The 27,693-nt window shown below is 41.3% G+C and overlaps 2 protein-coding genes and 2 long non-coding RNA genes across 9 annotated transcripts in view; 3 read left to right on the forward strand and 1 right to left on the reverse strand.

The window, feature by feature from the left end:
• The window catches only part of si:dkey-181m9.8 (E3 ubiquitin-protein ligase RNF31), a 32,118-nt gene extending 26,414 nt beyond the window's left edge, over positions 1 to 5,704 (forward strand). For all 4 annotated transcript variants that reach the window (XM_037084916.1, XM_037084913.1, XM_037084915.1 and 1 more), the window contains exons 18-19: positions 1 to 60; positions 5,169 to 5,704. The exon at positions 1 to 60 is cut by the window's left edge and continues 109 nt beyond it. In XM_037084916.1, coding sequence (XP_036940811.1) covers positions 1 to 60; positions 5,169 to 5,297 — 189 coding nt within the window. In that variant the 3' untranslated portion in view covers positions 5,298 to 5,704. The remainder of the gene's footprint in view (positions 61 to 5,168) is intronic.
• Positions 5,705 to 8,385: 2,681 nt separating this feature from the next.
• LOC119011623 (cadherin-7-like) lies at positions 8,386 to 19,582 on the reverse strand. 3 transcript variants are annotated; one of them, XR_005072230.1, is made up of 11 exons: positions 17,811 to 18,101; positions 16,568 to 16,687; positions 15,385 to 15,552; positions 15,030 to 15,217; positions 14,379 to 14,632; positions 14,164 to 14,300; positions 13,517 to 13,638; positions 12,363 to 12,480; positions 10,588 to 10,842; positions 9,707 to 10,469; positions 8,386 to 8,861 (listed from the first exon to the last, which is right to left on the reverse strand). XR_005072230.1 is itself a non-coding variant. In XM_037084918.1 (11 exons), exons 1-11 carry the CDS (start codon positions 19,544 to 19,546, stop codon positions 9,904 to 9,906), a joined length of 2,445 nt encoding a protein of 814 aa, XP_036940813.1. In that variant the 5' UTR covers positions 19,547 to 19,582; the 3' UTR covers positions 8,410 to 9,903. The 3 variants fall into 3 exon arrangements, 2 of the variants coding, with proteins under 2 accessions (XP_036940813.1, XP_036940812.1); XM_037084918.1 differs by adding an exon at positions 19,325 to 19,582 and having other exon boundaries at positions 8,410 to 10,469; positions 17,811 to 18,105; XM_037084917.1 differs by lacking the exons at positions 8,386 to 8,861; positions 9,707 to 10,469; positions 10,588 to 10,842; positions 12,363 to 12,480 and adding an exon at positions 12,545 to 13,156.
• Positions 10,792 to 12,758, forward strand: LOC119011630. The gene is made up of 2 exons (XR_005072232.1): positions 10,792 to 10,919; positions 12,379 to 12,758. It is a non-coding gene; the product is annotated as an uncharacterized LOC119011630 (long non-coding RNA).
• On the forward strand, positions 18,716 to 19,970 carry LOC119011629. The gene is made up of 3 exons (XR_005072231.1): positions 18,716 to 18,774; positions 19,108 to 19,183; positions 19,340 to 19,970. It is a non-coding gene; the product is annotated as an uncharacterized LOC119011629 (long non-coding RNA).
• The last annotated feature ends 7,723 nt before the right edge of the window (positions 19,971 to 27,693 follow it).

Here is a 27,693-nt window from a genome sequence, read left to right on the forward strand (position 1 = left end):
GCTGTGCCGACCAGGAAACCAGATGAATCCGAGATGCTTTATGCACACCGCCTGCACATGGTCAGTGACATCACCGTTATCATCAGCAGTAGCACTGTGACACAAATACACCTTCAAATCCCTTTCACTAACTCAAACTAACTTTTACTTAGCTAACTCTAACTAACCTTTACCTACACTTAACTAACTGTAACCATAACTTACACTCAACCAAGCTGTAACTAACATAATTAACCTTTAATTAACATTTACCATCTTAGTCTAAGTCAGTTTGTGTAGTCAGAAATCCTTTTTTTGTCTTTTCATTTTTATGGTCAGTATTGTTATTGAGTATATGTGATTATGCTCAATATTGAGCTTTCTGATATACAAACAAGTACACAACTGGCCAACAGATCAGACAGTGTCAGAGGGATAGGTCTGTCACATACTGAAGGAACATGAGGAACATAGGGGGAGAACACATCCCGTCAAAGACAGTTCATAGTTTGCACTTCCCTACATGAAGTAGCATCAAAACACTTAAGAAAAAAACAAATGCATAGACCAGTACAAACAAATATGAAGATAAACCAACAACTCAAACAGTTAACAAGGAACGAATTAGGGGAAGGCCATGTCACACATCAGAAATAACACTCCCCATCAGAGGGCGGCTGTTGCTCAGTGGGTAGAGCAGGTGGACTAGTGATCGGTCGCTGTCGAAGTATCCTTGAGCAAGATACTAAACCCCAAAAAATTGCTCTTGATGTGCAGTTGGCACCTTGTGTGGCAGCCACTGCCATCAGTAAGGGCTTACACATTATAATCTGTGTGAGCCCATAGCAGATTAGCACTGCAGTGACAGTCTGTGACAACCTGTGGCATGTCCATGTCATCTCCTGGCACCCACTCGGCAGTTCAGAAACGCCTCCCTTGACTCGCTGCCAATAAGGGTGAGCCACATATCCTGGGAAAGCCCACTGGTCAATGCTTGTTGTTGCGCCAATCACTCTGCTTTCAGGTGACTGTTTAGCAGTATGTTCTACTTTTTAGTGCTATTTCTATTAACTTAACCACTTATGCCATGGAGTCATGATGAATAAAATCTAAATATATCGTATTGACCAGAATACAGGACGAGGTTTTTTTTCGATGAAAATAATGTGAAAAAGTGGGGTCATCTTACAACCAGGGTCTAACCGTTGACACATGCTGTTAGTTGTCTGGGGTCGCTACACGACCGCAACGGCAGAGGGCGCCATCTCATTGTAGAGACGTCACTGACACTGTGGCTGGGGTCATCTGTCAATCACAGTGGAGAAGTGACAGGAGATGAAAAATGGAGAGGCGCTGATTGTACAGAGCAAAGTGGATCAAAAGTGGGGCAAGTTAACAGACATCTGAGGCAGAGCTATGATGCTAATTTTAAGATAATGGTGGTCAGTGCAGCAGAGGTGTCAAACAACTGTCAGGCAGCCGAGAAATATGGAGTTACGGAGTGTAAAGTCCGAAGATGGCGGGTCCAAAAAGACCGTCTGAAAAACGGTAAACAGTAAGAGAAAAGCTTATCATGGTCAATTTTGGTTATCGGAATCTTTTTCTGTAGAATAGTCTTAAAAAGAGGGGGGTCGTCTTATAATTAGGGTCCTCCTATATTTGGGTCAATACGGTTTATTAATATTTGTTCCATAGCGTAAATGTGAATGTAAAATATTACTATTATCTACTATTCTTATTCTTATATTTAATATTCAATATTTCATATTTATGCGTTTACGCATATGTATTTTTATATTTCCCCTGTGTTTATATTATTCCTGCGTTTCTGAACTGCCGAGCAGGTGCCACAGGTTGTCACAGACTGCCACTGCGGTGCTGCTACCTGCCAATGCTACTGGGAGGATCTCGCTGTCTCTCCTTTAGGTTGTGTGTCTGAAGTGTTCATATTTCCAGTAGAACAAGAGGATTTAATTTAGACTTGGGCACAAAGAAATAATCTATTCTTGAGCTACTTTTATGAACACTTGAAGAAAGTAAAGTCCTTCTGTCCTGGAGCTGTGATCCTCCATATATCAAGGTGTCCCATCTCCTCACACAGCTCTATTACAGCCCTGGCCTTTTTAGTAGGAGCTCAACTCTCTGTTTGGGATTTATCCATTTTGGGTCAGTCCAACAGACTTGGTCAGACTTGGTCAGTCCAACAGACCATCTCCTCCAATTATTGACTGTACACATTCTACATCAGCAAACTCTGTAAAAGCCTTAATGATTAACTCTGTTGGGTGATTTGGGGGTAATAAATTTATTATAGAAATATGCTCACCAAATAACAGACCCCTTTGTTCTGTGTTCTTGGCATATTTTCAATAAACTTAGACACTTGCCTTTTTCAGGGATGTGGTTACTGACACAACACTCTTTGGTTTTAACAAAAGTTTGCCTGGGTGTATACGTTACCGACAATACTGCTCCCCTTCTCAGCTTGATTTCCACCTGTGTCCGTGATTACTCAAACATTTTGAGCATTAGGTTGCTCCCCTCTGGCCACCACAGATGCAATACATAATACAGACAGCAGGGAGACATTCAACCACACATATCCATAACCATAAATAACATCAAAATAATCAAGTAGATACTCTTAGAACCGTCAAGGTAATTAAGCAAACAAAAATATCATGAAAATATAATAGAATTAATCACAATGAATTAAAATGGCTCTCACTGTAACTGCTCTAATATATCATCCTGCCTCATCCCAAACACGTTTCTACCATGACTGGCAGTGATTTTAATGGATTAAGATACACACTGTTCTGTTATTAGAGATAACAGATGAAAAAAGACCTGTCCCAACCAGACACGTTTAAGTTTCTCTTAATGGTGCAATTTTAACTCCTCCACTCCCTTCCCTTTCCTTTCAAAAGAATAGTTTTACTTTTTACTGGCTGTGTACCACCCGTATAGTACAAGAACAGAGCTCAGCAGTAGCTCCTACCATGCTTAAAGCTTAAAGTATGCTTAACTTGGTCAGCCTTTGTTTCCATATCCAGAATCAGGAGGATCCACTTCTCCATAAACTTCACCATGTCGCTGTCCTCTGCTTTTGCAGATACTCCCAGGATCCTCAATTTTTTCTGCAAGTGCTCTGTTAGTTTGTTAACTGACCTAGTTAGCACAGCATCATGCTTTTCTGTCTCAGATGTGTTGCTCATCACCGGCACTATCCTTCCCTCAGCTTCTCCAACATGTTAATGTCAATATGTTAATGTTGATACTGTGCAACATGTGTTTTTGAACTTATCATCAATCAAGGCAGTGATATCAGCCATCATTACCTCCGCAGCATTGGTGATTCCTGGGTCTGGTTTAAGTCACCCAAGTTGCTGTCATCTTGGCAGAATTTCTGTTCTTGTTTTTTTTCGGAGGCATGCTGCCAGTAGAACCATTACCAAAACTGTTAAGATATATTCCCCGGAGTTAGAAATTAAAAATAATGATCGACAGTTTTATTTTAATTAGAAAATCTAGACCACTTAAAAACACCTTAATTTGAAAAGTCTTCATGAACAGATAAGATAGAGTTTAAAGGCTTCATAACTTTGTCCTTAATCTCCACAGATCCATGAAGCTGAGTTAAAGGTGTTGCTAATGTTCACCCTAATATTTTCAGCTGCAAATTAATGAGATTTTACATTCATGGACTGAATATTTTGAGGATGGCTCAGTTGGGGATTTTTATGGAGTAAAAACACAAGAGAAAAAAAATAACAACAGTTTCTTTAACATTGCTTGCAAAAGGACATCTTAGAAAATGACATTTACAATGTCAGTTGCTGATTGTTTCAAATTTCTATTATGAAGCCTTGTTTCAAAATATCAAAAGTTATTACAATGCTTTTTTTTTTTAGAGAAACAAAATATATAAAAGGACATGAACAAAAAAGAAATAAACAAATAAAAGGTAAACCGAGGCCAGAAACGCAAAGAAACAGCCTCCTACAACAACCGATCCAGATTCTGCAATCAAGATTCAACTTGTCCTGCAAGACAAAATGTCAAAGGTTGCCAAGTTTTCTCAAAGTCTTTTAGTTTGGAGAAGATGAGCAAGCTCTCATCCTCCACAACTCCATCTTTAAGGTTACATGATACATTTGCAAAATTTTAGCGTGGTTCTTTTATATTGTAACAAACAAGGATCTTGAAAACACATTAATTCAAATATTCAGATGTGTGTCAGTTAGGTGTTTAACCACAGCCCGCATATATTTTTGGTGAATATGTTCAAACGTTTTGTAGCTGAAAGTCAGACCACAAAACGCTCTGGACAGCAGATGAATCCAGGGTAAGACGACCCTTAGATGAGAGGTTCCCTCTGACCTCACAGGTTCAAATTCCTTTACATCCCAGATTAAATAGGAATATTTTAGAGGATAACAGGAGCTACGGTTTGGCTGGTGTGACATTAACGGCAAAATTGATAATACTTTTGAATTAATTTCAATTCATTTTGAAAATCTTCAGAACTTGTCTTGTGTCCTAGGTATAGCAGCAGGACAAAAATGACAACATGTATCACATCACACATTATCGTTAATGATTGACCTGCCTCGTTATCTGCTGTTCTCTGACTGGATGACAGTCTTGATTGGAGCTTGTGTTCCCCCCCACACATACACAGGGACATGTGAATGACATCACCTGTGGTGGCTGAATGTGCATGTGTGTGTCTGTTTGCGGCGTCAAACACACACACACATTGCTGCTCTTGGTTATAGATGCAACTTCTCAGGTCAAAGTCCGCCACGACTCCACAGGCAGCCAAGATTCAGGTTTGCTTCACCACCAAATGCCAAAGATTTTGCGCTCGGAATGGATATGAAAGAGAGGCAAGTGTGTGATGGACTGCGTTCTTCGATGTGAGAGACCTTCTGATTAGTTTTAATAAAACATCATGTGAGCACAAACTGAGGGGCTCAGGTTAAATGTAATATATTGAAGGGGTTTAAAAGGAGAAAAGGATGTCAGCCAGCCTTTAATTGAAATTTATACACTTTATAGTATGAATTAATTAATTACTGATCCTTGTAATCAACACTTCATTTAAGTGAAGAGCTTTGTTTGTGTTAATTGATTAAGAGCTGTGAAAAGCCAATCACGGCCCAGGATCTTATGTGTCTCCTCAGACTCTGACCAATCGCATTCCTCTGAGAAAGCAGCGATGCCCTCCTCTCAAACCCGACAACAGCCTCTGCCCCCTTACCTCAGCTGTGGCTCCTGAGGCTCCGCCTTCTCACATGCTACTGAGTGAATGACTGACTCCACCCATTCCTCACATGGCAGCCAATGCGGAGCAGCAACCTGTGTCACCATTGTAACATCTAACTTTAATTTTAAGGGGAACATTTTGGAGATAAGTGCACGTCTGACCGGATGTCACCTCACCATTCTCAGCCCCAGTGACATCATCAGTGATGCTGATTAAAAAGACTCCGTGGGTTTCTGTTGACTGGTTGCCATGGAAGCCCAGCCAGGGAAACGAGCAGATTTAGTAGAGGAAGGAAGAGACTGATGGTAACCTAATGAGAGCTAACAATGCTAAGTCTTTCCTCAGTATTGATCTGTTTCAGTCAGTGTTTGCATGTCTTGGTATGTTTCAGTTCTTTCGGCACTTTAACAGGTTTAATAAATATATTAAATAAATTACCCTTTAAAGACCCTCCTCCATTGTTTGTTTGTGCAGATTTAATGTAGACTTTTCCAATATGTTGATGAATTTTCATCTAAATCTACAGCTGATCTTGACTTTTAGCTGATTTTAATCTGTTGTCATTCGCTCAGCGCTCTCGTAGCATTGTTGTTAAGTCTGTTCCCCCGTTAATGTGTGTTTCCTCCCACCAATCAGATGGTTCAAAACTGCCCTTCTGCAAGATCAGTGTGTAACAAGACCTGCCTGCTTATTAATACAACTGGCTGTTTTACTTTGCCTTTTCACAGACCTGAGATCAGGCTTTATGGACACTGGGAGTCTTATTGTTTGTCTTGTTTATGACAGTTATGTGCAGCACACTTTTACCTGATATAAACATCTAAACATGTAAACATAAGAACAACCCGTCTAACTCAGCATGCAGGAATGGCTGGTCTGCTGGGAGATTAAACTATCTCCAACCCGGCTTGCCATCAAATTTATGTCAATTTGGGTGATAAGCCTTGTACATTGGATAGTTCTAACAGCCTGTCACTCGGCAAAAATAAAAGTAAAGTTGTTGATAAAACTGTATTCATTTGAGCATACAGAGACGTAAAGCTGAGTGTCATCTGCATAATTATGAAAATGAATTTTGTGATTTCTAATAATGTTGCTAAGTGGTAGCATATACATACTGAAAAGAACTTGGCCTCAAATAAAGCCCTGCTGGATACCGTATGTCCGGTCTGGTCTGGTCAGTCGTTACTTAAGACCTGAACCATGTGAGAACTGTGTCCGAAAGGCCAACGTATTGTTGAAGTCTATCCAGAGGCGTATTATGATCTACAGTACTGACTGCAGCCCTAAAACCTGATAGGACGAGCATAGGGAGCTTTTTCTGGTCCACATTCATTCTGAGTTCATTAAAAACTGTGACTAGTTCTGTCTCCTCTGCTGATCCCTGAAACCAGACAGGGACCAATGTGACAGAGGAGGTAATTCTGCTGGTAAAATACATCTAAAATCTTACCAAGAAAAGGCAGGTTTACTCTCTGACCTTTGGATTAAAATATTTGTTAATAGGAAAAATAAGGTCACCTGGAGTTCAGTTTGGAGTTCTTTTAAGAATTTAATCTTTGGCCTGAAAGCTGGCCGGAGATGGAGAAAGACATCTCGGTTTTACAACAGATTCTTTTGAGTTTGTTGACATCCTGTTTGCTTGAAAGTGGTTTTGTTTTTGAGGACTGGGACATTAAGGTGAAGAACTGATGAATGTTGTATTCAAATAAACAACTAGATTATGAACAGATGATGGGAGGGTTAGTAAGGACATTATTTTTACACAAGATGAAACTTTCCATTTCATATGTAAGGTATTCTCTATTTAGGTTTGAGGTACAATGCAAATATGTGAAATCAGTCAAGGAGTGATCTGACAGAACCTGATAAAATGTCACGTAGTATTTAATGACATTTATATAATGTCTTAGATGAATGTATTTCCTCACAGTTGTCATTAACAAAATTAACACTGTGGATAATGACTCTGATGTCTGCGACTGATGGGATTGAGTCTGTTCCAGTCTGGGTCAGTTGGACAGGGGTCTCTCTGACTCTCCACCTGCTTCCACCTGGACCACCAGCTCATCTTGTGGACAACAGACCTCCTGATCAACAGGTCACAGAGAGTGCTGGTCTTTAACACCTGCTCCAACGTTTTGGACACCTGTACAGGCACCCTCAGGGCTGCATCCTCTCATCTCCTCTCTTCATCCTCTGCACTGATGACTGCAGGTCCACCCATACAGTCTGTCCTCTGGTAAAGTCTCCCGTCGCTGCTCTCAGGTCCCTCACATCACCACAGCTCAGTGCTGCAGGAGTTTGTGCAGTGCTGTCATAGATCATCAGAGTTAAAGGGATATTCGGGTGTAAATTTAATCCATGGTCTAACACACCATGATATCGAGTGAGACCTCCCCCGGAGAGATCAAGTTAGCCTAAGAAATGACCACACGATAACAGAACACAGCAGTATATGCCTCCAGCAAGATACCGCTGTCAAAAAGCCACAAATAATATTCAGAACAGCACCAAACTTCAGCAACAGTACAAATAGAGTCTCAGGACATAATTCAAGGCATCAAACAGCAGCTAGCTTGGCAAGATTGCTATTGTGAAGTGAACACAACTCATCACTCTCCTGCAGCAGCTTCCTGTTCTGGGGAAGTCCCGACGCAACGATTACAGAGTGCAATTGGAATTCCGTTCTTTTCCCTGTCAGCTCTTGACAGTAACCGCTATAAACTGGCAGGTAAGACACATATGAACTTTGATTGCATTTCCATGGAGTAATAATCAATCAATTTCATCCTTGAGCTGTGGAACTCTACTGCACTCTATAATCGACTCGTCAGGGCTTCCCAAAACAGGAAGCTATTGCAGGAGAATGGTGAGCTGTGTTAGCTTGTCAATAAAAATCCAGCTAAGCTAGCAGAGGTTTGATGCCTCGATCTATGTGCTGAGACTCTATTTGTGCTGTTGAAGAAGTTTGGTGCTGTTCTGAGCATTATTTGTGGCTTTTTGATGGCGGTTTCTTGCTGGAGGTGATACTGTAGTATACTGTTATCGTGCGGTCATTTCTGAGGTTGCTAAAACTACGTAAATTAGCAGTCTGCTAACTTGATCTCTCGAGGGGGGGTCTAACTCAGTGTCACAGTGTGTTAGACCATGGATTAAATTTACACTGGAATATCCCTTTAAAGACAGAGAAGACTGAAGAGATCGTGGTGACCTTTTCCAGAAAGCAGATGGAGCTGGCTGCAGCTGCCTTCAGCACAATCCACAGGAGGAGTGTGGAGCTCGTGGAGGAGGACAAATACCTGGGCACAGTACCTTTACATCTGCCTCCAACACTGAGGAGATCCTCAGGTGATGCCAGCAGCTCAACACTTTGGGGGAAAAAAGAACATTCTACAGACATTTCTCCTTCACAGAGAGGGTCATCACTTTCTCCATCACCTGCTGGTTTCACTCCTGCAAAACAGGACACGCCTGCAAAGCAAACTCAGAGTCTGCTCTAAAATCACTGGACTGTCGGTCAGAGCACTTTGCACTGTTTGTGAGCAGCTCTTAGCTCTGTTCCTAGTGTTTGATTGGTTCCCCTCAGGATGTCAGCTCTGCTGCTGGGCTGCAGGACACAGAGGAGGAGATTAACCGTTGTTCCCTGTTGAGCTCCATCTATTTTATGCTGTCTGACTTATTTTGTCTCTGTGTACTTAACATGCTGACTTATTTGTGTCTGTGTACAACAACTCTCCTTTCAACTCGCCTTTAATTCCCTTTAATTTAATTTAAAGAATTTTAAATTGAATTGGTAGAACTTTAGAAGTACTTGTAAACAGCTGTACCTGAAGTTCCCTCTGGAGAATCTACATGCCTCCGTCAGGATCCACCAAATCTGAAGCTATTTAACTTTTAAGCACAAATATCTTGTGTTGCTGGTTGGCTCCACATTTGTTTTGGAACAAGGTGACAGTACAGCTGATTGTCTGCCTGCAGGGTGACTGAGCAGGGAATTGGGACACCCTAACCTTTTGCTGAGGGACACAGAAAAAGCCCTCCTCTCCTCGACTCAGCAGCTCCCTCTCCTGTGTGTATCGCACAGAGACTTGATGTAGCTGATGCTACCTCTGGTTGTCCAGTAACAGTGTTAGTTTTAGTTTGCAGTCATAGTGCTGTACTGTGTGACTGTACTCGATCAGCAGAAAACTGTCCTGAGCATCAGTTACCACACTGACAGTGACTTTTTATGTCTCAGGGTGAGAGTTTGGGTCATTCCTTCTGTTCACTTTGCTGTTAGGATTCAGTTTTTCAGTTCAGTATACATCGAAGTTGTTGTATGGAAACATGACTTATGATGATAATTTATGAATTATTCACACTTATTGCCTTCAAAGAGGAATTTACACTGTTTCCACAATGAAGAAGTAGTTTCTCTTGTTATGAAAGTGAAGATTAAAGTATGATTCTCACCCCCAAAATGAGATGGAGTCATCCATCATGTGACGGATCCTCGGTTTTAAATACACAGGATGTCCTGAACTCTGCTGTGATTCAGTTTCAGGGTATCAGAAACACCTCTGACAGCACTCTGATCCTGATCCACATGTGATCCTGATCCAGTTCAGATGCCTCAGATAAAGACAAGAGACAGATTAAACACGAAGTTCTTACTTTAGCCACACCCCCGTCCCTGTGGTCTTGACACACCTGTCGTAGGGGCTGTCTGAGGGCGATGAGGCAACGCCCCCTATCTCATTTCCATAGAGGTCTGCAAGCTTCCTGAACCTCGGCCCCCACGCTCTCAGGAAATCATAGTTCTGCTCGGACTCTAAAGAATTTTTTGAGTCAAGCGAGTTTAATGAGCTGAGCGACTCGGCAGCCGACCCGCTTCCCTCGAAGGCGTAGGTCTGCAGAGAGTCGTAAGGAGGTGCCTTCAGGTCCAGGTCTGCATCCTGCAGTCTGTCCCTGATGAACTCCTGAAACAGCTGGTCCTTATCAGCCCTGTACTGCTGTGTTCTGCTGTGGAGTCTTGGCAGGTTCTGGTTTTGGTCTTGATGGCTTGGTTTTGTTTTGTCAAGGTGTCTTAAAGTGAGCATGTCGAAGGCCTCAGTGTCCTCCTCACCTCCACCTTCATCATCATAATGAACAATGTTCTCACGAATGTCTCGCTCATCATCTATCATCGGAGGTTCTCTCCTCCTGTGTCGGACAGCAACTGTTACTATGACAACACCTGAGGATACAAGGAGGGGGGACTTATTTGAACAGTGATTGTTATGATTGTAGGTGGTTGTTACTTTTTGTTTACAGGGGTGTTGTCTCTATGCTAATGGTCGTGTCCCAGGTCTTACCCAGCAGAGTGAGGACACAGGTGAGGATGCCAGCGGTGGCGGCAGTGCTGAGGCCGACCACCAGCAGTGGGGATGTATCATGACTGCAGGAGCGACGGTTTCCGGTGACATCACAGGTGCAGACAATAATGGACAGCATGTTGGTGCTGCTGAGAGACGGACTGCTGCCATCTGAAATCACCACCGGCAGGAAGTGAACCAGCTGATCCCGCTGCAGGAAACCACCATGCTGAGTCAGGACAGAAGCTGTGTTGTCTGAGGACAGATGGATGGAAAGCCTGAAACACCTGAGTGCTGTCAGCAGATGGACAACCCTGCAGGACTTTGACATGGTCAGCTGAATTTTTTTCTGACTGTAAAAATAACATTAATAAATCAAGCTAACAGTAAATCAGACAGGGACTTTTTTAGGTGGACTCCAGTTATTTTTAAGGACTTACCCCTATGTTACCACTGCACTCAAATATCTAGGACAAGTTTAAATGTCTGTAGGTGCTCTTTTCTCCACATGCTCTGTCATGATGGTTATCATTCCTACACTATGAACCCACTTCTACTGAGTCATCTCACAGATTCCTGAGCGTTTGTTTGAAAGAACTTTCAGATGAAACATCTGTAGGTTGAGTGATTGTGGCAGTTGAGAGGAAAAAAGATGGACGGACTCCATCCATCCATCCATCATCTGTACGCCGCTTAATCCTCTGCAGGGTCGCAGGGGGGCTGGAGCCTATCCCAGCTGACTTAGGGCGAAGGCAGGGGACACCCTGGACAGGTCGCCAGTCCATCGCAGGGCCACACATAGAGACGAACACTCTCACACACTCTCATTCACACCTACGGACAATTTAGAATGATCAATTAACCTCAGTATGTTTTTGGACTGTGGGAGGAAGCCGGAGTACCCGGTGAAAACCCACGCTTGCACAGGGAGAACATACAAACTCCACCCAGGCGTCCCAACCGGGACGCGAACCGGCGATCTTCTAGCTGTGAGGCAGCAGTGCTAGCCACTGGGCCACTGTGCAGCCCATGGACGGACTCATCTTAGTAAAATGTTTGACACGCTCACCACCCCTCGTTTGTTCTGTAGTATGTCGGCATCATCAGTTTACAGTTTAGTTGTGTTGAGCTCAAACAGTTGCATAGCCACCTGCAGCAGATCCAATTTGCTACCGCCCAATTAGCAGCCTGCTATAAGCCAGCATGTTCAGTTGCTCAGGAGGCTGAGACCCAGCAACACCACAGTCCCACATTATGATTTGTTAAACACCTTTTTCTTTCAGTAATCTTTGATTTAGTGTTATTTTATTTTGGCCTGGAGATGGCCGGCAGTTCTACCTTTTCGTTTAGTTTTTAGTTTATAATTTGGTTTTGCCAGGTAGGGAGGGGGCCAGCTTCGACGTCCATATAGGGGGTGGCCTGGTCCCTCCTCCATTTTGCTGAGTTTGGCCGGCATCTCCAGGTCCCTTTTGGTTTGCTCACTTCTTCAGTATTTATATTGCATTTCAGTATGATTTCATTAAAGAATGTTTATTTCAGGTTGGGTAATAAAACCTAATTGTTTGGAAGCCGCAACAGTGTCATTTCCTTTTCCAGCCACGTGAGGGCAGCAGAAGCGTGAAAATATCTTTGTCAGTGAATGAGGTGTGGTCAGTGGTCACAGGGATACTGTAGGTTCAAAACTCCAGGAGAGAGATAGTCAGTGGACCATGAGTCAAAACACCGGCCCTATTTCATTATTTGAGGTGCAGCCTTACCCACATTCTGTTTCTCACCTTTATTATCTCTCAGGGTGAAGTTGAGATTCCCAGCAGCCTCAGCGGTCAAAGAGAACAGGAAGTGATGACCATCTTCTGGTTCATCACGATCCACAGCACTCAAAGTCTGAATGATCTGAGAGGTCAAAGATCAACGAGGAGGTCAGCTGACATGAAATGAAACAAAAAAAGAAAACTGATTTACAGTTTTAAAATATCTTCATTATTTATTAAATCTGTTGTCAGGATATCCTGCAGACAGTAAACTCATTAAACTGAGCATTCACACTAGTGATACTATCAGGGGCTCTTCTCATTTCTCTCCTCGACTCCTTTCCTGCCACATAACTCTCGTCTAAGCCTTCCCCGGCTGGATTTTAAGAAGTCTGGACAACAGAAACACATCAAACACAACTTTTGCAAATCAGATCCAAACATGTGGCCCTAGTCTGAAATTAGATCCAAATCAGATTTTTTCAGCTGTGTCTCAGTCTTAACACTAAGATCCAGAGTCAGATTAGTGTGAGGAGTCTGAAATAAACTGTCATCGTCTGTACAGCATCACTGATCATGCTTCCTGTTGAAACGCTGCATCGCTACACAAAAAAGAGTTACTGCTGCCTACGTCGTTACCATAGCAACCCAAGCAAATAATTTGGTGACACAAAAATCTGATCTGATTGAATCCTGAAAGATCGGGTCTGCCTGTAGTCTGAAAAAAGAGGAGAGGAGACAACCCACATGACCCTCCTTGGTCATGTGACAGAGATCAGTGTGAGATCACATCAGTAGAACGTTGATGGAACATTTGGCTGCAGATCAGAAACAGATGAAAACAAATTTCAGACACTTTTAACATGAATAACTGTCAGCTCATTAATCTGAGGGTCACAGCAGCTAAACGTTAATAAACATTAATCCCCTCAGGCAGTCCAATGTGGGAATATTTTGTGGTAGTGAGTTTAGACAAATCTAATAAATAACTCATATGAATGAAAACCTTTTTTAATCTTTAAGAGTAAATACTAATTGTGTAAAAACTAAAAGATGATCAGAATAAGGAAACGACTTCAGACACGAACTCTGACTTTATGAAGTCAGACATATTTATGATTATGAATAAAGGTTTAAGAGGTTTAGCGATGACATCATCAGTGTCCAGGTGAGTTTACCTGTCCAGGTTCTGTGTTCTCACAGACGAATGTTTCGTACTCAACAGCGAAGCTTGGAGCATTGTCGTTCACGTCTGTCACAGAGATTAGAACAACAGCTTTCCCAACCTGAGACTGATCCACTGATATACACACACACACACACACACACACACACACACACACACACACACACACACACACACACACACTATTTGATGAGTTGGGAATTGGACTGAAAAATCTTTTTTTTTTTTTGCAAATAGCACTTTTAAAACATTAAAAACTGAGCTAACATTGTGATCTGAACGTGAGGACACGGTGTTGACAATCTGTCAACGACGTCTCTACTGAGGTTAGCATGCTAACCAGCTAGCTGCATCTCTAGTTTCAGCTGGAGATGTAAAAGCAGCCAATTCAGTTCAGTACTACTGAGTCTAACAAGTCAACAAAATAAACTCAATAAGTGTGAGGAAAGGAAATATTTTGACACCTATTTTCCTTCTAAACAGAAAAATACAACCGTCCACCATTGCAATTCAAGTTTCTCTCTCTGACCGAGCTCCTTTAATCTAAACTCTGCTGGATCATTGCTGATGCTCTGGTGGCCACCGTACTCCATCTGTAGGATGAATCAGATAATAAAGTTCTATAAAGATGAAACTTACAGCTCTCTGTGGCGAGGAGGCTGATGTTGTGCAGAGAGACAGTCTCTCTGTCCAGAGGACGGGCAGTTGTGATCACACCAGAGCGGCTGTCGATGTTAAAATAACACTCCACATCTGATTCCCTGTCTATAGAGTACCTGCACACACACACACACACACCACTGTCAATACACCTGCACACACAACTGTACACACACACACTGTTGATGTCGTACCTGATGGGGCTGTTGGTGGAGTCTGGGTCATGAGCTGACACTGATCCTACATCAGTTCCCACGGCAGCGCCCTCAGAGATCACCATCTGACTGACGGGGGCGGAGAACATTGGAGGCTCGTCTACATTCTCCACCAGCAGACGAACTGTTGCCATGTCGCTGAACGGACCCGCTGACAGGAAACGAGCATCCACGTAACGATTGGACGCCTCGACACGCAACATGTAGCTCGACTTTGTCTCAAAGTCCAGAGTCTGGGGGTTGGTGTTCATGGACATAGTGACATCATCGTGTCATGACGTATAGACAGAAAACATGTTTCAAACTGAGGATTTCACTTTGGATCATTTTGTGTTTTTTATGCATCGTGGGTCTAACTGTGTGTGTGTGTGTGTGCGTGTGCGCGTGTGTCAGCTATGGAGCTGCAGGCGATTCTCCTCGGGGACTGAGAACACACACCTGATCTACTGCAGCAGCTCTGTCACACTGATGCAATGATCAGACAGGCACACTGTTCACAGCTGCACACACACACACACACACACACACACACATTCTGTCAGAGTCAGTTCAACCAACAACAGAACTGATCATCCTGCAAAGAACCGAAACTTTTACTGTGTGCAGTATCTTGTGTACTGTGTGCAATACCTTGTGTACTGTGATCAGTCCTTCCTGTGTGCTCTGGTCCGTAATGATGCTGAAGGTTCCTGCTCCGTCTCCGTCCTGGATCCTGTAGTCCATTTCAGCATTTGGACCAACATCCAGATCCATAGCTTTGATCTTAGCGACCACAGCTGAAACTAGGACTGATTCTGAGACCCTGAACTGGTAGCTCTCTGCACACACACACACACACACACACACACACACACACACACACACACACACACACACACACACACACACACACACACACACAGACAGGTAAAACACCTGCTGGTCCGATGTGTCCGCTGTCATGAATTCTGTGATGTCATTGGATGCTATCAGATGTCAGACTCACTACGGGGGAAGCGAGGCGGGTTGTCGTTGACGTCTGTCAGCATCACGGTGATGGAGGTTGTTCCTGACAGACCACCCATCTGACCAATCATGTCTTTGGCCTGGACAACCAGCAGGTAATGGTCCTGCACCTCCCGGTCCATGTCTGGAAGAGCTGTCCGCACCACACCTACAGGACAGGTGTGACTGAGGTAAACACCAAACTGACAGAAGCTTCTGATTGAGACTGGAAGAACTGAAGAGACTGAACACTAACCTCCTGTTTCACGTGCTGAGACACGAGTTAAGTTTTAATGGTTCAGCCTTATTCAGTAAATGACCAGTTTACTGAAGTTATTACTAAGGCTGTCTGTTCAGACTGAGTAATCATCTGCTAGTTTGTAAATTCACTCATTTAACAGAATCAGAGATTTTACATTTCAGATGTTTTTCAGTCCAACTCAACAGGAAGTGGAAACTCCATGTGACTTGTGAGCTGATTAAAAGAGACAAGCTGAAGCTGTTTAATCCTCTCTCTCTCTCACACACACACACACACACACACACACACACACACACACACACACACACAGCCTCTGTTAATCTGTGGCTGTGCAGACGAGGACAAGTTAATTCACCATAAACATGATAAGGATCATTTACAGGTTAGTGTGTGCTGCAGAGGGGGGGAGGAAACAGGTTTATGTAAGAGAGACATCAACATGACAGCAGAGTTTAGGCGAGTTCACACTGATTTTTTGTTTGTGAAGCTTTGGACTGAAAACACGTTTTATAATAAATTTTCATTAGAATGAATGAATGAATGAATAAATCACTATTAAAATAAACTTTATTTTTCTGTTCACAGTAAACGTCCCTCAAACTTGACTTTCGGACAAACACAAACATCTGTGTTTTCTCCTCCAGTGTTTCTCAGTGAGGTTTTGTGGAAATAATAAACTTACACAGATCTTTAATGATCTTTAATTTTATCAGCAGATCAATTCATTGTTTCGTTGAAGACTTCTTTAAATATTGTAGTCCAAACAACCAATCAGAACAACTCAAGACTTAGTTTACTGATAACTACTGTCATGTTCAGGTGGTGTGTTCAGGTGACGTGTTCAGGTGGTGTGTTCAGGTGACATGTTCAGGTGGTGTGTTCAGGTGACGTGTTCAGGTGACATGTTCAGGTATGTTCTCACCTGTCTTTGGCTCCACAGAGAAGTATGGTTGACCCTGCAAGATGCTGTAAATTAGTCTTGCAGAGTTTCCATATGTTGGATCATCAGCGTCTGTAGCCGCCACCGTCACCACCGACGTACCTGTTTGCAAATGATTCAAAACAACAAACTGAGAAAGTCACTCTCACATTAAGAGCCTGTTTGAACTCTGATTTTCACATTAAAGGGATTTTCTGGTTTAAGTTTAATCCATGGTCTAACACACCATGATACTGAGTCAGACCCCCTTTGAGAGATCAAGTCTGCAGACTGCTACCTTACGTAGTTTTAGCACCTCAGAAATGACCGCACGATAACAATCCACTGCAGTATACGCCTCCAACAGGAAACCGCCATCAAAAAGCCATAAATGATGCTCAGAACAGCACCAAACTTCAACAACAGTACAAATAGAGTCCCAGCATGTAAATTGAGGCATCGAACCTCTGCTGGCTTTGCCGGATTTCTATTGTAAAGTGAACAAATCACAACTCTCCTGCCACAGCTTCCTGTTGTGGGGAAGTCCTGACGAGTCGATTACTGTGCGGTAGAGTTCCGCAGCTCAAGGATGAAAATGTTTGATTATTACTCTATGGAAATGCAATCAAAGTTCATATGTCTTACAAGTTATTATCGAGAGTGGACAGGGAAAAGGACGGAATTGAGCATTTCTAACCACACTTGGTAATTGACTTGTCAGGGCTTCCCCACAACAGGAAGCTGCTGCAGGAGAGTGGTGAGTTTTTGATGGTGGTCTCTTGCTGGAGGCATACACTACAATGTATTGTTATCATGCTGTCTTTTCTGAGGTTGCTAAAACTATGTAATCTAGCTGTCTGCAAGCTTAATCCCTGTAGCATGTTCATCTGGGGATGGCACAGCTGAGTCATTGACAGTTTTTCTATTTCATGTTAAACAACTTTAAAACTCCATCAGACACATTCAACAAACATACTGAAGAGCACAGTTTGTATCTGCTGATAATGTTTGTTGTTTTATTTGTTCAGTTGTATTTTACTGGTCAGCCTCTCTAAACATCATTGGTAATATTGAAATTCAAAGACTACAAATAAACTCACTCATTTTCTACATTTTCAGGATGTTTTGGATAGTTCTTACTTATTTTTTAGATTTTCTTTCACAGATCATCAGCTTTAAATGTCCTGGGTCAATATTTTGGGGATACATTTTGCTCCTCATACGGTCTGTAGGTGTTCAGACTTACCTATAGGAGACCTCTCAGCCACCCTGGCGATATAAGGTCCCTCCAGGAACTTGGGCTCGTTGTCATTGATGTCCTGTACTTTGATGATGAACTGGGACTCGGGTTCGACCAGCTGGTTGGTCTTTCGATCTCGAGCCTGAGCTCTGAGGGTGTAGTACGCCTGCTGTTCCCGGTCCAGCCTCTTGGTGGCGTGAATGTCTCCTGTATTCTCATCGATGCTGAAGATGGACATCGCTCCTTCACCACTCAGGACGTACCTCACCTGACCATCACCTTTATCCATGTCAGAGTGAAGCTGCAAAGGCAACCATCAAAAGTCAGTTGAAGGAACAGCACAACTTTTGAATAGATCCTGGTGTTCTTTGTGTTTCAGTCATGGGGGTTAGCCTAGCTTAGCGCAAAGCCTCTGTATGTGGGACACTTATAGTATAGAACTCTATGTAACCCTGTGGAACTCAACACACATGTTTTGTGTTTTGTTGTGTGGATTAAACAAAGATCACACACACACACACACACACACACACACACACACACACACACACACACACACACACACACACACACACTGTCATGACTCCTGTTTGTGTTGTCCTTGTATCTGGTTTTTGGTTCTTGATTCATGTCCTTTTTTCTGTGTCTTGTGTCTTGTGTTGTGTTTTTTCCATGTCTTGTGTCTCATGTTTTGATTTTTCATGCCCTCATGTGTCCTTTAAGTTTCTCCTATGTTCTCCCCTCTGGCTCCCTCTGTCTGTTGTCTTGTTCCCTCCTGTGTCTGTTCCTCTGTGCTCCTCCCACTCATTATCTCACCTGGCTTCCTTCCTCCTCTCTCCTCACCTGTTCCTCGTCATGTCATTAGTGTCTGTGTATTTAGTCTCTGTGTTCCCCTCACTCCTTGCCCAGTCATTGTTTTCTGTTTTCTGTCTCCTGTTCTGCGCTCCTGTCCCTGCTCCTGTCCCGTTTGGTATGTTTTTGGTTTTGAGTTCTCTATGTTTGAGTTGAACTTTGATTTTTTGATTTGTACTTTGTCTAGCTGTTTTCTTTTGCTACTTTGTCTGGTTCTTGTTTGCTTCTTTGCCTTTTGCCCTTTTTGTCTGCTTTTGGTTTTTGTAACAGCTTTAAATAAAGCTCGCCTTTTGTTCCTCTTAATCTTTACCTCCTGTGTGTAACTGCGTTTGGGTCCACCTTCCCCTTCTATAGTCTTTCCCTTTTAAACCCCAACCTGACACACACACTGTCAGTTTGAATCTGTGCAGTTGTAATCTTATTGACAGACGCTGTGTTTCTCATCTCCCAGAAGGCCACAGGATGCTCTGTGTGTATGGGTGCGTGTGTTTGTGTGTTCATATCTTCTCACTGATTGGAGAGCTGAGGTATGTTTTATAGATGTGAATAAATATAAAGACTCCACTATAAGAGGTCCAGCAGGTGGAGCTGAATTTTGAACCTGATTATTATCAATTGATTAGAATGTCACCATTATTGATCACTTATTAATCTTAAATATTTGGTACCTTCCCGACATAAAGCGGCTCGTCTCCTTGGAACTCCTCCAGGACAAAGAACTGGTTCCACACCCAGCTCCTCCTGCTCCTCTGGTAGGACTGGATGCCTCCTGATGCTCCTCGTCCTGACACCTGACAGAGGAGGCGTGAGTTCAGGGTCATCGCCTCAGTGCCTGGCTCCTCCCACAGGATCAACAAATTGAGCGTGCTCATAAGCCAGAAAATGGTCATCTCTGAGGACAAAGACACCAGTGTCCAAGGAGACAGAGTGGACTGTAGTGTCCAGTGAGGAGATTCAAACTTTCCAAGAAGACGTCAAACTGTCCAACGAGGAGACATCAAACTGTCCAATGAGGAGACATCAAGCAAGGAGGAGCATAGCAGATGGACGTAAACCTGTAATAAACATTTAAATGATAAAATATGAAATGAAATTAAGAGAATTCCTTGTATTATCTCTGGTCACGCAGTAAATGTATAAATGTTTGTACAGATTCAAGTGTTAATATGAGGAAAGAAGAAAATCTTCTGTTTTATTTGTAGATTCAGGTTTGAACTGAAGTTTCTTTTCACAGGAGGATGTTCTTTACTTTTATTTAAAACATTTCTTTGAACTTCAAGCTGTGAAAATCAGTTTTTTTTTAAATATTTTGGTGTTCTGAAAATAAACCAACAAATAAAACTTGGTAAGAGCTCAACGGAAAGGCAGCAGTGACGATGAGAAATAGGATTCTTTTCTGCTTAGCTAGGAATTCATTTGTTTTTCATCATCATTGTGGAAAATGTTTTAAATGTATAATAGATATCAGAACAAACTGAAAAGAAGAACATGATCAGCATGCAGAGTTAACATCAGTGATTATAGGGTTAACCCTGACCCTTCAGTGATGTTTGGTTCAGGATTTAACAATTGAGGTGATGGTGATGATAAAATCAGTCTTACCATCCAGCTGCTGCTCTGCGTCACATCCAGGACCACTCTCTCTCTCTGATAGAACCCTGCTGTCGCTCGTCTGTCTCTTATAGGCCAGGGAGGCGGGGTGCTCCTCCTCCAGTAGGGGAGGATCAGGTCACATGAAGCATCAGTGTTACTGCTGCTGTTCACATTATATAAATATGTCTTCATAGGCCCGTCACTACATGAACAAGGTGGTTTCAAGTGTCTGAACATCAACCACAGTTTAATATTTAACACTCATCAACATAACAATTAGATGTGCAAGTACAGATAGGTGACACACTGAAGGACCGTCCAGCATCAGGTATCTCAGTGAGCTGTCGCCTCTTCTGTACAAGTCTCTAAACTGGACCCGTTCATCGAAAACATATTCACTCAGAGTGGGTCTGAAACATCGCTGCATAGATATTCTTAGTCAAACAGAAATGCATCCTGTTCTTTCACTGGTTTTGCTCCTCCATCTGTGACACACACGATGCCTTCAGGTACAACATTGAGAGTAGGTCACCTGTGCTGCACTTATGCATGTTATTTGTGTCAAACTTAAGGAAAAACACTTGAGGCATAGCACTTTGCTTCATTGGACTGATTCAAATAGAACCTAGTGTTCTGACAAATGAAGCTTCAATCAGGGAGAAAATCACACATCTGACTATTTTATAACTGAAACTAATCACACAACCATCACACCAGAAGCGAATATTCATCCCTCCTGTTTATTCTCCCCAAATAAATCCTTACATCCTTACATTTTGATTCTATTTGTACCGCTGCTATGATGATCTATCTATCTATCTATCTATCTATCTATCTATCTATCTATCTATCTGTCTGTCTGTCTGTCTGTCTGTCTGTCTGTCTGTCTGTCTGTCTGTCTGTCTGTCTGTCTGTCTGTCTATCTATCTATCTATCTATCTATCTATCTATCTATCTATCTATCTATCTATCTATCTATCTATCTATCTATCTATCTATCTATCTATCTATCCAGTACCTCATTTTCATCATCACTTTTCATCGCTCCTCAGCCCTTGATCATCACTGTAGCACTTTCTGTTCAGCTCATCACCACCACATTAAAACATGAAGTCTTTATGAACTGACGTCTATAAATCTGTCTCTGTCTTCTAAGGATGAGATGAAGCCTCAACAGGGAGTCCTCAGCTCAGGAGGCTGAGAGCCAATCAGAAGCTTTGTCTGAAAGGTCAGAGTAAAGGTCAAAGCTAAAGAGGAAGTCATCTCCTGCAGGTGTGTGTGTGTGTGTGTGTGTGTGTGTGTGTGTGTGTGTGTGTGTGTGTGTGTGTGTGTGTGCGTGTCACATTATTTTGAATGTTTTTATATGTTAGAAATGAACATGTGAAACAGATGAATGTGTAAGTTGCTACTGTACTATGAATCATAATTTATCCTTTTCTTCTCCTGTAAACGTCACAGCAAGACAAGAGAAACCCCCTGAGGAACTGAACTCAGTGTGAGTTCCTGGACCGTACATCAGACAGCAGGACAGATGGACCATTCTATCAGACAGACAAATACCAGCGTGATGCAGGAACAAGAGACGAGAATCTTCAACAAGAGAAAAATAACATGTTTTTACTGAAACACAAGTGAAACATTGTTTCATGAGTGACCAGTGATGCTTAGTTACTTAGTAACACATTACTCTAATCTGACCACATTTTCAGTAATGAGTAATCTAACGCGTTAATATTTCCAAACCAGTAATCAGGTTAAAGTTACTTATTCACATCACTGTGCGTTTCTATTATTTTCGTCATTCAGTAAAGATATATATTTGCTTTCTTCTTGCGTTTCGGGGAGTGATGTCACGTACAAGTCACATTTTCAGCATGATGACAGCAGTGTCACACCACACAGAGACACAAACACAAACAACAATGGAGGGAGGCGAGAGATGCATGTTTTCTTAGTTGGAAATACAGTCATTATTATGAGTTCATGTCAGCTAAAGATGAGAATATTAATGTTCGTTGTACACTCTGTGCTGGCGACAAAGTACTTTCAAGCCTCAAAAATGCAACGTCAAATTTGGATTCGCAGCACAGCACAGTGAAGTTTACAGAGCAAGTCCCATCAGGTGGTGCCACGGCCTCGACTCCTGCAGGAGGTCCCCACCACCCAAACAACAAAAGCTGGACTTGCAAAACAAGTTTGTGGGAGAGAGTTGAGGAAGTTGGTCACTCAGTATGTTGTGGAGGAAATGCTGCACTTAAACACGGTTGACTCGCCCTTGTTTGGTGCCATAATAAACAACATCCCTGCTACTATCAATGCCGTGCTGCCTCACAGAACATCTTTTTCTTCCTACCTGCAGAAGGAGTATGCAGAGATGGAGAGAAATATGAAGGCCACGCTGAATGTTTAGTTTGAGGCAGCAGGGGTTGGCACCTGCCGAATGTAACCAATAAAGTAACTTGTAATCTAACTAAAACAAGTAATCAGTAAAGTAACTAAGTTACTTATTAAGGGAGTAATCAATAATTGGATTACTTTTCCTAGGTAACTGTGGCAACACTGGTCATTACACAAACAGATACACAGGTGAGACAAACAGGTGTCAGGTGAGATATGAACAGTGTTGGGGCTTGTTACTCAAAAAAGTAATATATTTAAATTTACATATTACACATTACTCTCAAAAATAGTAATGCCTTACATTACACGATTACTCCCTGAAGAAAGTAATTAGTTACATTACTCATTACATTCTCGCTCATGCTTGCTTGGCGTCTCATTCATGTCACTCCACGGTTCCTTAGCAACAAGCTTTGTGTGTGCGTGCTGTCTCTGTAGGTGCTTCGTTAACTCTGAGGTAGTGTTAGCAGCGGTGGAGAGAAGTTTCCAACACGGGCAAAGTGCCTTGCACCTTACAGTCAAGTTATTTTCTTACGTTCAACAAATTCAAAGTAATGTTTGTCTCTCCAACCGTCAAAAGTGGCTTTACGCAGCGGGGGGTCTTCAGGCAAGTGGCATGCACCAGCATGTTCTGCTCATGTTGTTGACGCTGCCATTGTTATCCCATCTCCCCTTGTGGATGGCGACAAACCAATCGGTGGTGGTGAAAGATACCTCATGCCAAATGGGGGGAAATGGCGGCACATTTGCTCCAAGGTCTTTCTAAAACAGAGGTGTAATATTCCTCCTTTTCCAAAAGCCGCCACTGAGTTAGGCGTAAACATGTGACGTGACGTGAAGCTCAAAGTCAGTGCGTTTACATGACACTTAAGAAAACCAAATTACTGGGTTAGTCTGACTATGATCGGATCACCTTAGTTTGACTAAAATCGGACCAGATCGGATTTCTCATAGTTGAATTAAAGCACCCAGATTATTCGATTGATAGTGGCATTGCTCCTGCATGTATACGTTCCAGCGGATAGGATTGGATTTTGCGTTCTGCGCAGGCACGAGATTTCTCCTCAAGGCTGTGAGCCCGAAGTAGACGGATGGCGGCGTCTTTCCTCCAAAATCACTGCAAGAAAGAGCACCATTGTACATCTAGTTTGTGTAATTATCATGTACACCATATACGAAGTGTACAAAGATGCAGCTTCGTCTGGCTCTTCGTAGTGAGTTTAGAACTGCGTTTTTAGCGGGGGCTTTTAATCTTAAAGTGGCGACCATTCTTAGCTTGCAGACACAACAACAAGCTAACACAACCAAACAGCTACAGAGATCCAGGAGATGCTGCATCTCCTGGATCTCTGCCACTGTCCAGTTGCTCATGTTAATGTCTGTGGATGAAATGAAGGACTGACTGCTGTGATCAGATGTTTCTTGGTTTTAAAACTCCCCGGCTGTGGGTTGTGTGTGATGCGTGCAACTATGCTGTTAAAACTGATTAACCTAGCAATGTAATGTCAGAAAGCTTGGCGAACTGTAATGTGATTACTACATTCAGAACAGCAACGCCTTACACTACTTGTCACTGAAAAAAGTAATGTGATTACAGTAACACGTTACTTTGTAACTTTGTTACTCTGTAATGCGTTACACCCAACACTGGATATGAAACACGTTGATGTGATGAATATTCATGTTTTTAACTTTTCTTCACTAGAGTTAGTGTCCCCTCCGCTTCGCCTCGGGGTCCGGTTCGTCCTGTCAGGACTTATTCTCCCGTTAATGACCACCGTTGTATATATTATCCCACTTATAACAATGCTACTTGCCAACATGAAAAAAAAACATAACACGGTGTGTCTTTTTACAATTTATTTGTTACCATTCATAGAGTTTTTCAGCAGAGAAATATAGTTTGCCAAACCGACGACAAAGACATTGAACAGAACATTCTTTAGAACACAGCTGATCAATCGTCCGCTGAAATTCAAGTCCTCTAACCAGTCTTTTAAAGTTGACATGGCCCACACTGTGCTCTATTTTTGTGTTTTGTTCGTGTCGACCCTCTATTTTATCAATATCTCTGTCATCTAACACTTTGTGCCGTTACGCTTCTCCCTCTCCGCTGCTTTCCTTTTTCTTTTCTTGACCGATGACGCAAACTCAGCCTTTTCCAAGAGTCGAAATCACTGTATTTTCCAAAAATATTAAAGTTAATGTGAAACTCATGCTTACTAGTGGCCTAGGATGTATGTATTTTCTGATATGAAGTAGTTACAGATCATCTGATGTTCCTTAGCGACCGAACATGCTGGGGTGATAAGTGACCGGACTACTTGCGGAGCAAAGATTGCAGAGTGTGGAGTGATATGAAATATGTGAATCAGAGGCAAAAAGGCCACTTTCCTTGACGACAGTCAAAAATGCTTAGCAACGGTCAATTATATCCTAACCCACCGACCGTTGGGAAGGCCCATTCAAGTGAGCTGTGTAATAACAGCTGCTAACAGCTGATCAACTCATTTTAGATAAACACTTTGATGGAAACAGATGGTTGAAGCCATAGCAATATAGTACTTCCTGGGTGCTGACATGTTTCCATTGGTCCACCTCACTCTGAGTTTCCTCTCAGGGTTTTTGACTATATCTAGATAAAAACACACATTTATCTCAATCATTTAATCGCACCATGTTTATTATTAAAACATTATATCAAACATACAGACAATAAACAACATTTTTATATTTTCATCTCTCTTTGACTTTGTTTCTCTGTATTATTTTAATCTTCTGTCTGTGTTTTCTGTATTTCTCTCCCTGCATGTGCGTGTGTGTGTTGTCCTGCAGCTGTTGATGATTCACTTCCTGTGAACACCTGAGTTCAGAACAGCTGCAGGCTGCCAGGGCTGAAAACAGCTGAGACTCATTGTTGAGAACATTTCTACTAAACAATGCCTCTTAATGACAATTGCTCAGTTTAAAAATCAATAAAAATGCCATCAGTAACCTAGATTAATGTTGATGTTTAGTTTATTTGTCTGAATAGATTCCCTGCTTGGTGAAACACGATGATCTCAAGTTTTTGTGATCACATCCTAATAAAATGAAATAACTGATCACCTGCAATGGTTTCAGAGGAAACAGGATGATCGTGCATGTGGTCATCGAGCATCCAGGGAAATGATTCAGGATGTTTGCAATGTGTCGCCTCGGTGTGTCTGTGTGAAGTGGAGCAGACAACGAGCTGATTGTTTCTGTGTCGACCTAGAAAAACAACAGAGATCGATGAGAGGGACTCTTCACACCAGATCAGTGCAAACACAGAGATTCCATTAGAGATGAGCACACACACACACACACACACACGCACACACACACACACACACACACACACACACACACACACACACACACACACACACACACACACACACACAGTGTTTTCCTGAAGGCTCTTTTTCTTCTTCTAATCATTTTTGTTCATCTCCTTGTTCTTCCGTCGTTGAAGAAAATCTGTTGATGGGATGAATGCCTCACCTCCTCCCTGTCACTTCATATTAACTGCTTTCTCTCTGATATCTGTGTGCGTGTGTGTGTGTGTGTGTGTGTGTGAAGAAAACCAGAAGACTTTAAATGCCAAACCTGAAGTACTGTCACCTCACATTACACTCAGTGTGTGCCGGTGAGACACAAAGAGACAAAGAGACAAAGAAAGTCTGAGACTTCAGTCTGAACATTAATGATGCTGAAACTGCAGGCTGCAGTGGACAGATGTGTCATCAGTGTTTTCAGGGTTAATTAAACATTGATGCTGTTTGTCTGTGTGTGTGTGTGTGTGTGTGTGTGTGTGTGTGTGTGTGTGTGTGTTGATGTTTCTGCTCTATTTAACAACTGAAGTCTGAACTGAGTCACCTGGTGTTTAATTTTATTTTCATTGTGTAAAAAAATATAACGTGATGTTCATTAAAGTGTGAGCACCTCCTGCAGGAGGAATGAGTCATTACGCCCACCAGACAATACCAAGTTTGCGAGAGACAAGAAACTCACTGAATATCTCCTCAACAACACTCCAGCACAGTATATAAATCAGATACAATAATATAAATAAGATACAGTAATATAATAAAATACAATAATATAAATAAGATACAGTAATATAAATAAGATACAATAATAGAAATAAGATACAGAAATATAATAAGATACAGAAATATAAATAATATACAGTAATATAAATAAGATACAGTAATATGAATAAGATACAGAAATATAATAAGATACAGTAATACAAATAAGATACAGTAATATAATAAAATACAATATAAATAAGATACAGTAATATAAATAAAATACAGTAATATAATAAAATACAATAATATAATAAAATACAGTAATATAATAAAATACAATAATATAAATAAGATACAGTAATATAAATAAGATACAATAATAGAAATAAGATACGGAAATATAATAAGATACAGAAATATAAATAAGATACAGTAATATAAATACAATACAGTAATATGAATAAGATACAGAAATATAATAAGATACAGTAATATAATAAAATACAATATAAATAAGATACAGTAATATAAATAAAATACAGTAATATAATAAAATACAATAATATAATAAAATACAGTAATATAATAAAATACAATAATATAAATAAGATACAGTAATATAAATAAGATACAATAATATAAATAAGATACAGAAATATAATAAGATACAGAAATATAAATAAGATACAGTAATATGAATAAGATACAGTAATATGAATAAGATACAGAAATATAATAAGATAGAGTAATACAAATAAGATACAGTAATATAATAAAATACAATATAAATAAGATACAGTAATATAATAAAATACAATAATATAATAAAATACAATATAAATAAGATACAGTAATATAATAAAATACAATAATATAATAAAATACAGTAATATAATAAAATACAATAATATAAATAAGATACAGTAATATAATAAAATACAATAATATGAATAAGATACAGTAATGTAATAAATACAGGGTGACAA

This window comes from Acanthopagrus latus, chromosome 21 (assembly GCF_904848185.1).
Source record: "Acanthopagrus latus isolate v.2019 chromosome 21, fAcaLat1.1, whole genome shotgun sequence".
NCBI classification, from domain to species: domain Eukaryota; kingdom Metazoa; phylum Chordata; class Actinopteri; order Spariformes; family Sparidae; genus Acanthopagrus; species Acanthopagrus latus.